This window comes from Anabrus simplex, chromosome 14 (assembly GCF_040414725.1).
Source record: "Anabrus simplex isolate iqAnaSimp1 chromosome 14, ASM4041472v1, whole genome shotgun sequence".
Lineage (NCBI taxonomy): Eukaryota > Metazoa > Arthropoda > Insecta > Orthoptera > Tettigoniidae > Anabrus > Anabrus simplex.
Genome location: NC_090278.1, coordinates 96,029,851 through 96,046,300, shown reverse-complemented (window position 1 = coordinate 96,046,300; position 16,450 = coordinate 96,029,851). Strand labels below are relative to the sequence as shown.

Sequence of the window (16,450 nt, the reverse complement as noted above, 5' to 3'; positions counted from 1 at the left end):
TCCCACCGCTACAAATGGTAGAATCAAACAAGATACTTGGAATATATTACGCTCGAAAGACCAGTGACATGAATCAACAAAACTGGGGACCTGTTATCAACAAGATAAAAGTCTATGCAAAAGAACTCTACTGCCGAGACCTCTCTCTAATCCAGGCAAATATTGGGGCTATACCTTAATTAAGCCCACGGGCGCTTCCTTCCCACTCCTAGTCCTTTCCTATCCCATCGTCACCATAAGGCCTATCTGTGTCGGTGCGATGTAAAGCATATTGTAATTATTTTTTTAGTTCTCTTCAATCATATAATTTATCGCTCTCCCTTCCCATTAACGGAAATCATTTTACAAGTTAGAATCTTAAAGCAAATTATACATTTCAAGAAAAGCTAAATAAAATCTCGATAATAGGCTGAAACCACAACCGAGTGTCATATTTCCACTTGTAATCGCATTTAGAAAACATCGGTAATAATAATAATAATAATAATAATAATAATAATAATAATAATAATAATAATAATAATAATAATAATAATAATAATGGCTTTACGTTTTTCTAACAACTTACGCGATTTTCGGAGACGCTGATGTGTCGGAATTTTTTTTTCCACCGGAGTCCTTTCATGTGCCGGTAAATCCATCTATAAGAGGCTGACATATTTGAGCACCTTCAAGTATAACCGGACTCAGCCAGGCTCGAACCTGCCAACATGTGCTCAGAAAGCTAGGGTCTAAACCGGCGATGATAATAGTTTATCAACTTTACCCCAAAATCTCGCCAACATTTTTAGGCCTAAAAACTCGCTCATTCCCTTCGTACGAGAGAGGACATTTTCAGTAGTTGGGCAGAATTATACCACAGTCCTGGTCATTTACACAAATACAAGCCCTCCTTATGAACGTATGTTGTTGGAAGACTTAATATGAACAGTAAGTAGATTTTGTGTTAATTAACTGCACCTGAAAACCGCCCTCATTTATTGTGCATTTAGTCCTGTATTCGTGCTTTTTGGGCCTTCTTTTTTTACTGCAGAGAAGCATCGCAAGTAAACTGTAGTATCAGAGAATATTTACATGTAAGAATTTTAAACGTTATCTATATCCACACAGTTTTAAAAGCCCCCTATTTACATTGATGAGTACAGCGGAGAGAGCTTTTTGCCAAACAGCTACTCCGCTCGCTACAGTGATTCTCTCGTAGACGGTCCCCCTGTGGGTGGGGGCAGTAGAATAACACCCACGTATCCCCTGCCTGTCGTAAGAGGCGACTAAAAGGGGCCCGAGGGGCTCTGATCTTTGGAGCGTGGGTTGGCGACCACGGGGCCCTCAGCTGAGTGCTGGCATTGCTTCCACTTACTTGTGCCAGGCTCCTCACTTTCATCTATCGTATCCGACCTCCCTTGGTCAACTCTTGGTCTTTTCCGATCCCGACGCTATTAGGTTTGGGAGGGCTAGGGAGTCTTTTCATTTTCACGCCCTTCGTGGCCCTTGTCTTCCTTAGGCCGATACCTTCATTTTTCGAAGTGTCGGATCCCTTCCATTTTTCCCTCTGATTAGTGTTATATAGAGGATGGTTGCCTAGTTGTACTTCCTCTTAAAACAATAATCACCACCACCACCACTCTCGTAGACGGTGGCGCCAATGCTACGTCTAGTGTACCATTTACTAACTCTATGGTCCGCGGTGATTCTTGTGAACCAAAGTGCTGTTGTGAAGTTTCCAAGTGGCGGTGGAATTCTGCTTTAGTTACACACTTACTCTACTCTATGTACTGCAGAATGATAATGAATAGGACGCCATGTCCGGTTTCATAATAAATACGTAAGTACGCTACGTTTAAAAATATTCATTCGGTATTAGCCTACATGTTTCTTTATTATTATTATTATTATTATTATTATTATTATTATTATTATTATTATTATTATTATTATTTTAGGACTCTGATATTTATGACCTAACATTGTTAGAAATATGCAAGCATTTGTGACCTAAAAGGTATTGAAATGAAATCGCGTATGGCTTTTAGTGCCGGGAGTGTCCGAGGACATGTTCGGCTCACCAGGTGCAGATGTTGTGATGAGGATGAAATGATGATGAAGACAACACATACACGCAGCCCCCGTGCCAGCGAAATTAACCAATGATGGTTAACATTCCCGACCCTGCCGGGAATCGAAGCCGGGACCCCTCTGACCAAAGGCCAGCACGCTGAACATTTAGCCATGGAGCCGGACCTAAACAGTATTAAAATATGACTTCAAAATGGTTTAGTAACATTTTCGAAATCTTCACTGCTTAAATTAGGCATTATATTGAAAATATATTTTTAAAATCTAGCACATTTGTTAATTATAAATAAGTAATACTATTAATTTTTACTATTATACGCTATTTTGAATGTATTTAATGTCGCAATCCAGAGGAAATTCTCGATTCTGCACAGAATGAAATAAATATCACATTTTGATGCGCGATCAGAAACAATTACAATAGCAAATTACGTACATTTTAAAGTTTTCAAATAGGAACGATGTTCTATTTTCACGCAATATTGACTTGTGACGGGGAAAAGACCGCTCAACATCGCAGGATGTTATAGGGCTATATTTGGAATAGGCCCCTACGTCAAATCATTAGTTACATTGAGCCTCAGCTTTCTGATCATTTGTCTCTTTCTATACAGTTTACTCTCCTGATTCGCATACATAAGTTATATATTTCTAAGAAAGATAATTGTAAGAAATTAGAGACAACGATTAGGAGATGTGAAAAATCCGTCTTTGAAAGAACTGCAAGCGTGTATGCGAAAATGGAATAAAAAAGATAAATATATGACCAAAATACGAAAATTCGCGGGGATATATGACCCTAATATGGACAAAATTACGAGAAAATGACAAGAACGTTAAAAAAGCCAAAATGTGACTTTATATGACTCATGAAAATTGCATAGTTTTAGTCACCGTAGATAAAATCAAACTTAAGTCGTATTTTCCATGGAAATAATATAAAGAAAAAATATGACATATCATAAACATCTGGGCTCTAATAATGAATATGCAATGAAGCTGCCGCGACTCCTCATCAGACACAGACAGTGCGTACTGTAGAGTGTAGTACACTGATAGAACACGCTGTGTTTCGTTTGAGGGTTGTTGAATTACTCTGTCTTTTGTATTGTACAGTACGGTTGGGTTATTTCCACTGTCGTGAAGGTATTTTCACAGATTGGGGAAACAAACTGAATAAATCATAATTACATTATTACTCTGTATTGAGCCACCGGAGACTACGGGTCCCTTGTACCAAGGTATCCCTGAACAACCTGCGAAAGTTTGTCGGTGGAGTTCGAATTCACCCTATACGTATACAGCATATAGTTTTAAATTGTTGAAGTAAGTCTCTTGTATACATTTTTGTGGGACTTTACGTTATGCATACGAAACTACAATCTATGCACAGTCCGTGTGGTAGTTTGTGAGAACATCACAGATAAACTCGGTATTTAAGTTCAGAGACATCCACAGAGTTTCAATTCATTCGGGGCATTCTTTAACAGTGTTGTAATTTTCACAAACATTAATGTATAATTTCCGATCTTTTCGTTCTGTGTATATTTTTATCTTCTTTTACACGCAGACACGGAAATATTTGTTTTCCTTCATATATGGTTGATAGAGAGTAACTAGAGCAGAGATGTGTGTACAGCCCCATGTCCCCCAACCTGCTGGACGCGGTCTACTTCTACTGGTCGTTCGGCTACTTGCTGCTCAAGACGTGTGCAGTGTCTCTGCTCGCCGCTGACATATTCGACCGTAGTAAGGAACCCAAGACTCTCCTGTACTCCGTCCCGCCAGAGAGCTACTGCGAGGAGGTAAGGCCACACTGTTGTTGTTATTATTATTATTATTATATATTGATGTATTCATTTATTTACACGATTGTTCCCCTTAAGGAGAGCGAATATCATCTTCGGGCGTTTTTCCTCTTTTCTTCCCAAAATCTCGTCATCCTCTCTGAATGCTTCCTCTTCCACTTCTCTGTCCACTGTTTCCAGGTTGTAATATTCTTGACTCAAATTTTACATCTGTGATTTTATTTCGGAACTCGGTGCGGTCCTCGAGTTTCACTTGTTGATCTGTTGTAGGTCGCTCTGAACCGCTTTTAGCCATTCCGTACCGCATTTATTCTTTGTTACGATGTTGAGTAGCTTCTTTGCCGTTCTGGAGTTGTCCATTCTGTAAATGTTTGTGTAAAACTTTGCTCGGATTTTTCTGATTTCATCCGTATAACTGTGTTTATCTTTTCATTGAGCTCGTTCTGCGGTCTCTTCATCCAGATGTCATTTGTCTTGATTGCCCCATAAATCATCCGAAGAATTTTTCGTTCCTGTTTTTCTATGTCCTTAATTTTAGAATGACCGTCGGTCACCATTGTTTCGACTGTATAGGTTGGTCCTGGAAGAATTACTGTTTTATAGTGCCGTAAGTTTGCATCTATCTAAATGCTTTTCTTGTTGTAGTGAGCCCACGTTAGCCTATAGGCCTTCTGTACCTTGGTGATTCTTTGTTCATTCGCGATCCGGTTTAGTCCCGAGGACGCTGGTCAGTTGTTTTAATTTACCTGTTTTAGTGAGGGTGTTCACATTAATTGTGCCAATAAAGTTTTAACGGCCGGGCGAGTTGGCCGTCCGGTTAGGGGCGCGCGGCTGTAGCTTCCATCCGGGAGATAGTGTGTTCGAATCCCACTATCGGCAGGCCTGAAGGTGGTTTTGCGTTGTTTCCCATTTTCACACTACGCAAATGCTGGAGTTGTACCTTAATTAAGGCCACTGCCGCTTCCTTCCTACTCCTAGCTCTTTCCTGTCCCATCGTCGCCATAAGAACTATATGTTATCAAAAAAAGGTTTTACGTCCAGTTTTGAGAGTATTACAAGGTCTTAAGTAGCTCCGATTCTTCTCCGCATGGTGTCCCTGATCCCCCAGAATCCGATGATCAGGTAAGGCCAGTCTGTCGACTGGTGCCTGGGGGTAGTGATTCTAAGGTCGTCTCTTCCATCATGCGGTCAACTTGAGGTTTTTCTTTTTGGGGTGATCGCAATTGAGACCACTATTGTACGACTCGATTTTTGAGTTGGAGAGGATTTTAATGCAGCCGCCTCAACTAGAGGATCAGACGCTGACCACGTTGCCGCTTGTTACAAGTCGACGCAATGTGGATTTTGCAGGATGCTATGCCTCTTCCGTCAGTTCCGCCGTACCGAGACCTCTCTCTGCCTTCACCGTAACCGTGGCAAGGGGCCCTTACATGGGATTACCAGCCGGGTCAGCTGGACCAAGGTTTTTTAAAGAGGAGTTACTCCTCTATCACTCGCCCTTCATCCTGACTGGTGACAGGCAGAGCCTGGCTTCCCAAACATTGGGCTCAGCTTGGTGGAGTTATATTGATATTCGATAATCGGCCAACCAGGAACCACGATACATTCTGGCGTTTAGTCAGTTTTCGATTGATTCAGTAGGTTTTCATGGGATTGCTCTGTCGAGCTCGGCCTTCATCGGACAACTTGGCGCCAGTTGTCCATTTCACATCCCGAAAAGTCCCAAAAGTCTCAAGGCTTGTTCTGAAAACTTCTCGTTTGTACGCATCTTCTGGTCGTAGGCCCATTTCTTCGACGTCTTCCTTGACGTTAATGTGCCGGGAAATTGTTCTTTTTGGTTTTGAGTCTAAACGAATTTTCGTTTTGTCCATCGAGAGTCGTCCATCCTCCGCAGGTGACCGCAGAAGCATTCAGTCCGTCATTTTCTCCTTCTTAAGAGTAGATTCCTTGTCTGGATTTTCTTATGTCGATTCCGTTTTTGTAGTTTGGGCAAGGTAGCTTGTGCAGAATCTTTACCAGTGTTTCTCTAACTTGGCGAGCGCACGTTGCTGAGAGAGGGTAATGCATTCTGACGTGTAGGGAGATGCCGGCTTGACGACAGTGCTGTATTGATGAGTTTTGGTATTTATAGGAAAAGCACGTTTGTTATTTATGTTCTGGGTGGTTTGGAAAGCTATCTCCATTTTCTTGCTCTCGCCACTAGGGCGATTGGATCCACTCACCAAGGTATTTCAATTTATGCACATGATTTATTGTTCCATATTTTAAGTTTAGTTCGGTCAGTTTGACATTATTTCCGTCTTCTCAAAGGATATCTGCTAGCCTGTTTGTTCTGCAATTCCTTTCAGCACATTCATTTCTTCTGTCGCACTTTCGAAATCCTCCGTCATTATTGCTATATCATCCGCGAAAGTGAAGCAGTCGATTTCCACTCCATTCTTCGTCTCAAGTTTGAAAACGTTATGATTATTATTTTTCCTACCGTGTACTCCCACGCTCTGCGGGGTTGTGACCCTGTTTTATGGACGGATGACCTTCCTGACGCCACTATTGCGTGTTGAAAATCAAAAAATAAGATTACCCAGCGAGTTGGCCGACTGCATTGTCCTGTTGAAACATAGCATCTCCATCAGCGTACTGTAGTGCCAGAAAGGGGCGTAAATGGTCTAAAAGAATGCCCGCACAACGTGCACCTGTCAGCGCTCTCTGCAGCCGGACGATGGAGCCTAATTGCGACCACGAGAATGCCGCCCAGACCAGAACTGAGCCACCTTCCGCCTTGTTGACACGCAAGATCCATAGCTTCATGGGGCAAACGCCACATTCTGAGCGCCCATCACCTCAATATAACTGGAACCGGGATACATCGGACCATACCACACGCCACCACTGTTTCATGGCCCATTGCCAAAATTCGCGAGCCCATGCACGTCGTTGAGCTCTGTGTCGAGGTGTCAGCAAAGGGACACGAGTTGGATACCGGCTGTTGAAGTTGCCTCCTTACAGTCCTGGTAGAAATGGGTTCGTCACTACCAACATTCAACTGGGTGGTGATCTCACTCGCAGTGGCCCGTCGAGCGCCCAGTATGGTTCTGTAGAGGCGACGTGATGTCCATTCGTTAAACACCTGTGGTCCTCCCGTCCGGCGGTTTACGCAGGTGGTAATATTCTCTCTGCGATATTGAACATCCACGCTCGACACTGTTGTTCGCGTGTAATCTCCGCAATGCGCCGAGCGCCGATGATCATCCCACGTTAACTCGCGACGTGTTGCCATCTTCACGACAAACTGTTCAGCTACGCCGCAACTCTCAGGGGTCATACACTGCACATTTCCTAATGGGACACCCCTTCCCGCGACCTTTGGCCACTCAGTGTAGCTTACTCCAATGATCCCAACACTTCCTGGTAGACGTCCCTGTGGTGCGCAGATAAGAAGTGCAGATTTGCTGCTGACCCGTCCTTGTCCATGGGTGAAACAGCTCGAGAACATCACTACTACAACTGAAACGTCTCCCCTTGAGATTTGTTGACAGTGATCGCGAAGCAGACGCTTAGTGGAAACTCCAGCTAGGCTGACCAATGGCGGACAGTCGGTGAGGTGACAAGGGGATTTCAGAAAACTTCATCCTATCAACATTTTTCATGTGACTAAAATTACTGCAAATTAAGTTCTAAAACGTTTTCCACCTTTAACTTTCGTCCTAAACCCAATATTAAGAGAGATGCATTATTTCGAAGTTTGAATTTAATGCTTCCTTATGAAGTCTACGTCTTGGCGTCAAGTCTATATAGTCTGACGCTGTGGTTAGCCAGTTCGAGTCCCGTTAGACTCGCTACGAAGATTCATCTCACCTTATGTCCGACCCTGTAGAGGAACGGGACAAGGGCAGGACATACATCCTTCCTCATGAGCTGGTGTTCAAATCTGAATTTCGAAAAAAAAGGTAATCTTAACTTTCATCGTGGTCTACCTTAGTTTAAATACCAAGTTTCACCAAAATATCTTCAGCAGTTCCTGTGTGATGTGACGAAACAAATGTCCTTAGCCGTTCAGTTTTAAAAGGTATGAAACGTGTAAAAAGAAAGATGGAGTTCCCGCATAATATCAAAATGACAAACAGATGTTTTATTTACATCGAAGATTTTTCAGTATCCACAGTAGAATATCAGCGATTGCAGGTGGATCCAAGACGCCGTAAGCAATGGATGGAAGTTTTTGCTTTTTTTTTTTTTTTTTTTTTTTTTTTTTGCTAGGGGCTTTACGTCGCACCGACACAGATAGGTCTTATGGCGACGATGGGATAGGAAAGGCCTAGGAGTTGGAAGGAAGCGGCCGTGGCCTTAATTAAGGTACAGCCCCAGCATTTGCCTGGTGTGAAAATGGGAAACCACGGAAAACCATCTTCAGGGCTGCCGATAGTGGGATTCGAACCTACTATCTCCCGGATGCAAGCTCATAGCCGCGCGCCTCTACACGCACGACCAACTCGCCCGGTGGAAGTTTTTGTTTTGAGCATTAGTTATATTCTTGTTAGAAATATGTCTTAGTATTTTGCAAATGAGCGGTAACATTTTTAAATGATTGAGAAAATATTATCATTAGAACATATCAGTGTTTTCATGAAAATATAAAAATGTTTCATTGAAATATAAAACGTTCAGCAGGAATTAACATGATGTAATCTGCGTGGCGGATGGTGTTTATTTGCTTCCAATTGATCTTGAATCCTATAGGAACTTAATCAAGGACAACAGAAGCTGCACAAGGACTGGAAATGATTATGATAGGTTATGTGTTTCCAGGTCGAGCGGTTCCTCGCCCAGGTGGTCTCGGACGACGTCGCACTGACGGGTCTCAACTTCTTCTCGGTGACGCGCACCCTGCTTCTCACGGTGAGTGCTTGTCTTATGTCTCACACAACATCTATCTTATATATATAAAATAAGAGTTTTGTCTGTACATTGCTCAAAATTTAAAAAAAGGATGGTATTTCTGTGTCGGTCATGTCCATAGTAACAAGGAAATGCATTGTTTAATTTTCCGTAATGTCTGTCTGTCTGTCTGTCTGTCTGTCTGTCTGTCTGTCTGTCTGTCTGTCTGTCTGTCTGTCTGTCTGTACATGCATCACGCATCACGAGAAAACGGCAGAAGAGAATTTAATGAAAATCGAAAGTCCGGGAATAAGTCGCTACAATCTAGGCCATAAATAATTTTATTCACGCTGAGCGAAATGGTAGTTTAGGGGAAGGCCCAAAATTTAATTCTCGATTATTTGTGTTATTAGTGGTCTTATTGACAATTACTATATAAATAAAGTTACATAGTATTAAATTTCCGATCATTTATGTCATATAGTTTGACCGTGCCGGCTATGATAACGGAGATATTCATGAATATGGATGTTTGTTGCTAAGATCATATCAGCGCCATCACGAGAAAATCGGTTAACAGAATTTGGTGAAAATCGGTATGTAAACTCGGGGAATAAGGCACTACAGTCTACGCTATAATTAATTTTATAAGACGGTCTTATATTACAGAGTCGGAAGAAAACTGAATGTGACGGCCTACAATACAGAAAGCTCATAACATTGATCAACAATAACATTTCATTGACCATTGTTGTGATTTGCTTTGTGTCTCTGTTGCCATTCATCTCCGATAGATGGGATTACTGCTGTATACCGAGTTTTTTTTTTAATTTGCTCTACGTCGCGTCGACACAGATAGGACTCATGGCGAAGATGGGATACGAAAGGGCTAGGAGTGGGAAGGAAGCAGCCCCTACGTTAATTACGTTACAACCCCAGCATTTTCCTGGTGTAAAAATTGGAGGTCACGGAAAACCATCTTCAGGGCTGTCGGCACTGGAGTTCGAACCCACTACCTCCCGGATCCAAGCTCACAGCTATGCGCCCCTAACCGCACAGCCAACTCACCCGGTCGTACCGAGTATAACAGCCTGCCTGAAAATTGGCGGGAAGTAGCTGAGGAGTTAGATAAATTTCTGGTACTACTGATACGTAACAAACTGGTTCATCATAGCCTTCGAGCTATTCAATTCCTACTCTGAGGCACTGATTGGAATGAGCAGTGTACATATTTAACGGAATAATGGCAGAGAAGTGTTCACGGCTGTCTGCGGTCTGGTCATTGCAGCACTGGAACTTTGGACTGTTAGATCGGCACCGTAGTACTGTTCGTTAAAAGTGAGAAAATGTGCGGTTTATTAATTTGATCGAGTATTTTATATAACATTGCTTTTAATCACTACATTCCTTCTGACGACTTCAGGTAGGAAAACCACAAAGACAGTCTTTCTGAGAATCCTGTAGCGAAGCACGGGTACATCCGCTAGTATATACAATCTATATACAATCAGCCATTTCAATCATTAAAATGATGTGGCCTCTTTAAGTCGTGGGTATAGGTAGGCCTTCAACAGTCTTCTCCAAGTAGAACGGTCTTGGGCAGATCTCATCCAAGTGGTACCAGCGATCTTCTTGATATCTTTGTCCCATCTGTCCGGTGGTCTTCCTCTAGGCCTTCGATGTTCTCTCGGACTCCACTCCAGCACTAGTTTTGTCCATCTATCATCATTTCTTCGTGCAACATGGCCAGCCCACTGCCATTTTAAGGAGCGTACTCTCTCTAAGATGTCTTTAACCTTTGTAACAGACCGGATGTCATCAGCTCTTTTCCTATCTTTCTTTGTATAGCCCAGCATTGACCTTTCCATGGCTCTCTGCGCGGTCCGAAGTTTCCCTTTTGTGAATTCATTCAGAGTCCAAGTCTCACAGCCATAAGTCAGCACAGGAAGGATGCATTGGTCAAATACTGTTTTCTTCAGATTTGCTGGCATTTTTGATCTTAATACTGAAGAATTCCTTCCAAATGCTTGCCATCCGAGCTTGATGCGCCTATAGATTTCTGGTCTTATATCACCTGTCATATTTATAATCTGGCCAAGGTAGATGTAATCACTGACCTCTTCTAATGGCATGTTCTTAATATTCACATTTCCAGCTTGAACCCATTCGTTGGACATAACTTTTGTTTTGGAAAGGTTTATGCTTAGGCCAATCAACTGACATTCTAATGCAAGATCTGTAATTAAGGTCTGGAGCTCTTCGAAGTCGTTTGCCAGTAAAGCAATATCATCTGCAAATCTCAAGTTATTTAGCCTTTTCCCATTAATTCTAATTCCCTTTTCTTCCCAGCTCAGCTTAGACATAGCCATCTCTAGGACCGCTGAGAATAGTTTCGGGGAGATGGGATCACCTTGTTTGACACCTCTGTTGATGGGGAATTCTGGGGTTGATTTACCGATATTAACAAAAGCTGAAGAAGTCTCATAGATATTGTTGAGCACTTGGATGTAAGCTGCTTCCACTCCTTGCTCATGTAAAGCTTGCATGACAGCTGTATGGCTGACAGAGTCAAATGCCTTTTCAAAATCAACAAAGGCAATGCAGAGAGGCAAATGATATTCATTTGCTCTGCTTATCACTTCTCTTACAGTCAGTATGTGGTCTATTGTGCTAAAATTACTACGGAAACCTGCTTGTTCAATAGGTTGGGCTGAGTCAAGGATGAAACTGATTCGATTTAACAAGATCTTTGTAAAAAGTTTATACAAAATAGAGAGCAAGCTGATAGGACGATAATTTTTGATACTGTGAATATTTCCTTTCTTATGTATCAGTATGATCTTTGCTTTGTTCCATGATGTTGGAATTGAAGCCGAGTGCACACAGGAAGTGAATATTTTTGCCAAGTGATTTATTGTCTCCTCCCCTGTGAGTTTCAGGATGTCCACACAAAGCTCATCATCACCCGGCGCAGTTCCCTTTTTCATACTATCTAAAGCACACTTGACTTCCGAAGGGAGAATATCTGGAACATTAGATATATCATTTAGTTTAGGTCCATTCAGGGCTTCCTTTGGTTTGCTATACAGATTGCAATAAAAGTCTCTGATGAATTTCAAAACTTCCTCCTTTTCAGTAATTCGACCATCATTTCCATCTAGAGCAATTAGCTGCTTTTTACCGATTATGAGTTTTCGTTTGGCTGTCTTGAAACTCGTCTTGCTCTCTAAGCTTGTTCTTAAAGTGTCCTCCCTGAATTTCTGTAAGTCAGTTTTCATTTCTCTTCGTACTGCCTTACATATTTCAGAATATTCTATCATGTCACGATCAGTCTGAATTTTCTTTTCTCTCCTTCGCTTTAGCAGGGTTTTAGTTTTGTCACTGAATTTCTTTGGTTGGTCACTTTCCTTACATATGCCCCCGATTTCTTGAGCACACGAAACAATCATTTCTGCTAGATCTTCAGCCTTAGTTACATGGTACTTACTTTGAAGAGCTGCCCGGAATGATTCCGAATTGTTTTCTAGGTTTTCGAGATTGATTCTGTTGCTCTTTCTTCTTATGAGTTTGTTCCTTTCATATCTTACATTAAGTTCAACTCTTGCTCTCACAAGACGGTGATCACTCCCAGTGCTGAATCGGTTTAACACTGATACGTCTTTTACAATATGCGGTCTATTCGACAGAATGGGGTGTAATGGAAGTGAGATGCGTCGTTGCTGCCCATCTAGCAACAATAATATAAGAACTCGGCAAGTTTGAGTTCTCTAGCCTCTCTCACTTCAACTCCAAGCACGTAACCTACAAGAGGTGCCCCTGTTAAGCCGAGCAACCCAGTGGAAGGTTGGGTATCCAACCCCAGCGGGAAACTGGGTCGGCGAGCCGATCAGTGCGGGAGGATCACCAATCCGTCATTGAAGCAGGCGTGGTGATTATGCTTCATACCCTTTAAATTATTCATCCGCTAGTATCAAGATAAATTCCTTCTTCTTCCTCCACGTCTCTTCTCCTTGGGCCAGAATGGAGACCCTCTTCCAGATTCCCGCATTTCTCTTTCCAAAAGGTCCGTCTGTATGCGTATTCGAGCCATTTATAGTACCTTATATATGTGTGACGGACACAAGGAGAAACGGCACGCTATCTAGTGGTTGTTGTAACGTATATGTATGTATTTGTGTGGAGTCCGGGGATTGATAATAAAAGGACTAGCTTGTAATAAACCGGTGTTACTCCACAATATATATAACATATATATAATTGTGTGTGTGCCTTCTTTTCATATCTTTTCTTCTGTCATATTTTTAACATAACTTGGCTTTTTATTGTATTCCCTTCCGGTTCTTCTTTCGATCTTCCATTCTCTGCACCTTGTGTTGTGTTTTCCTTTCGTAACGTCACAGTAGGATTTTAGTTGCATCAGGCTCATACAGTTCATTGTGTTTATATTAGAGTCGTTTCTAAAACGTGGCCAGAGAGCTAGTTACAAATATAAGATTGTGAAAGCGTTTAGTAAATTTACAAAGGCTCGCAGACTGAACGCTAAAACACATAACAGTCTGTATTGAATATATATCCATGTAAATGTGAGAATAACAGGCCTAATTTCCATTTCTAACCAACTATTCTAAATACTATGCATAAGAGACTTATCGTTGTTATTCACGCTATCCTGTTTCAGATAATAAATAAATAAATAAATAAATAAATAAATAAATAAATAAATAAATAAATAAATAAATAAATAAATAAATAAATAAATAAATAAATAAATAAATAATTTTTTATAAGAATGTTTGTCCGCTGGTGCCAGCAGTTGTTCTGCAAAAGTGGTCCGCAAATTTTTGTCTTGCCCTCCTCCTTCAACATAACATTTCTTGTTCTCCTTCTATTCTTCCTTCCTTCCTTCCTTCCTTCCTTCCTTCCTTCCTTCCTCCCTACTACTCGTACTTTGCACGCAAAAGAACCAGTTCACGGGTTGCTCTGTTCGGATCTACGTATCCAATTAATAATAATAATAATAATAATAATAATAATAATAATAATAATAATAATAATAATTCTTTTTCCTGCCGCTTTTTCCCACACCTGTGGGGTCGCGGGTGCGAACTGCGTCGCACATGTGGATTTGGCCCTGTTTTACGGCCGGATGCCCTTCCTGACGCCAACCCTCTATGGAGGGATGTAAGCACTATTGCGTGTTTCTGTGGTGGTTGGTAGTGTAGTGTGTTGTCTGAATATGATGAGGAGAGTGTGGGGACGGACATATACACCCAGTCCCCGAGCCAGAAGAATTAATCAGAAGCGATTAAAATCCCCGACCCGGCCGGGAATCGAACCCGGGACCCTCTGAACCGAAGGCCAGTACGCTGACCATTCAGCCAACGAGTCGGACAATACTACTACTACTACTACTACTACTACTACTACTACTACTACTACTACTAATAATAATAATAATAATAATAATAATAATAATAATAATAATAATAATAATAATAATAATAATCGGGCGAGTTGGCCGGGTGGTGAGGGGTGCGCAGCTGGGAGCTTGCATTCGGGGGATAGTGAGTTCGAACCCAACTGTCAGCAGGCCTGAACATGGTTTTCCGTGGGTTCCCATTTTTACACCAAGCAAATGATGAGGCTGTACCTTAATTAAGGCCACGGCCGCTTCCTTCCCACTCCTAGGCCTTTCATATCTCATCGTCGCCATAAGAGCTATCTGTGTCGGTGCGACGTAAAGCAACTTGTAAAAGAAAAGATCCAAGACATTGAATTGCAGGCTTTCAGCACAATCAGACCTGGTCGTCGGTATGGGTCAAACTGCTTACTACATTAGCACCTAAGTGAATTCCGCAATGCCACTTTATACCTTTCAGTAGATGATCTGTGCAAACTATGAAGAACAACGGTGAAACATTACACGATGCTGATGCTGCTTGTTGTTTGAAGGGCCCTAACATCTAGGTCATCGGCCCGTGAAACATTACAACCCTGTCTAACTCCTGTAAGCACTTTGAACCAAGAACCCATTCTACCACCAGATCTCATTGTAGTCCAATTGTCAACATGCGTGCCTTTGATTGCTTTTAACATTCTACCAAGTTACTTTCAGATTGACATAAATAAATGCACATTAGGATGAGGACAGTGTGCATATACTAGCTGATATATATAAATACACGGTCAGCCAATACACTATTACTAGTCTATTACATTTAGGCCCTACATGCTATTATTATTCCCGGCAGGGTCGGGAATTTTAACCATCATTGGTTAATTTCGTTGGCACGGGGGCTGGGTGTTTGTGTCTTCTTCATCGTCATTTCATCCTGATCATGACGCGCAGGTCGCCTACGGGAGTCAAATCAAAAGACCTCCACCTGGCGAGCCGAACACGTTCTCGGACACTCCCAGCAAAGCCATGCGCCATTTCATACTTTATCTGCTTTTAGGTAAAATCAGCCCTCATTTCCTTCTGTGCCGCAAAAACTATACAACGCCCTATTCAAACTGCAAACATAACCTCCGCTAGATCTGCACTATTCTTGTTGATTTTCAGCACGTATCTTTCGTCTCGTGATACAAATGTTCACCTGATATATTAGACACGGAATTCACTTTCATAAAGATATTCAATCCTTACAGCAGAATTATAAAATGCATGTCTCCCTACTGATAACCGCACCTGAACAGATTGAGAAAATTGTATTCACAATACGTAACCAAATTTAACTCACGCGCTATTCAAGAACTCGCCCGATGGCTTTTACACCTGAACGGCTGGCACCGTACAGTGCTGCTATCTGTAGGAAATATTGTTAACTGCTAGGCAATAACCACGGCCGACTGAATCCCTCGCTGCGCTAGCTAGAGCGACGTATCAAGTCGGCCATGCAATAACAAGCAAGATCTCTCTTCTTACTTGTTGAAGTATTCTAGATAACAGATCATTTACTGGTTATCAGAGAAGTCAGAGCTTTAGTACAAGCATAATACTGTTAAGATTGTAATTTCACGGTGTTATACTTGAGGAGTTGGCAAACATGATGCTCTGCCTAAGTCTGATCAAATACACTAGGTCTGATCGGCCTGGGATGATTCTAAAGAATGAATGAGCCACGCGTACAGGAGTTCTCGAAGGGCCTATGCCGTTAAAATTAGCTTTGGTTATAGCCTTGCACTATGTTTCTATTATCCATGTAGGAAACATCTATCAATATATCCTAGCGACCTCCTTTGGTCCACTCGTGTTTTTTCCGACCCCGACAGTATTAGGTATGGTGGTCTACGAAGTATTTAATTTTCACACCCTTTGTGGCACTTGTATTTTTTTGGCCGATACCTTCATTTTTTGAAGTGTTGGATCCCTTCAAATTTTTGGGCCTCCCTTTAAGTGTCACTGCTTGATAGGTCTCTTTTCGAGGGCAGTCGACACAGTTCCATCCCCGCCGTTTCTATTCCTGACCCTGTCGAATGACTGGAAACAGGATGTGGATATTCATTTTTCTTTCCATCCACAACTATTCCGAACACTGTTTCTTTCCAACCTGCATCTCCTTTATTTCCACATGAAGCACGTGTATATTTCTAAATTCAGTGATCGTACCAAACGGGGAAGAGAATTTAGAATGTATCTGCCATAATTAAATTCTTCTTTCACCGAGCTCGATAGCTGCAGTCGCTTAAGTGCG

The 16,450-nt window shown here is 41.8% G+C and overlaps 1 protein-coding gene across 1 annotated transcript in view; it reads left to right on the top strand.

Moving 5' to 3' along the window:
* LOC136885645 (uncharacterized) overlaps positions 1-16,450 on the top strand; it is a 66,562-nt gene that overhangs the window by 48,659 nt on the left and 1,453 nt on the right. Inside the window, exons 10-11 of the mRNA XM_068230308.1 lie at positions 3,713-3,878; positions 8,688-8,777. Of these exons, the coding sequence (XP_068086409.1) occupies positions 3,713-3,878; positions 8,688-8,777 (256 nt within the window). The remainder of the gene's footprint in view (positions 1-3,712; positions 3,879-8,687; positions 8,778-16,450) is intronic.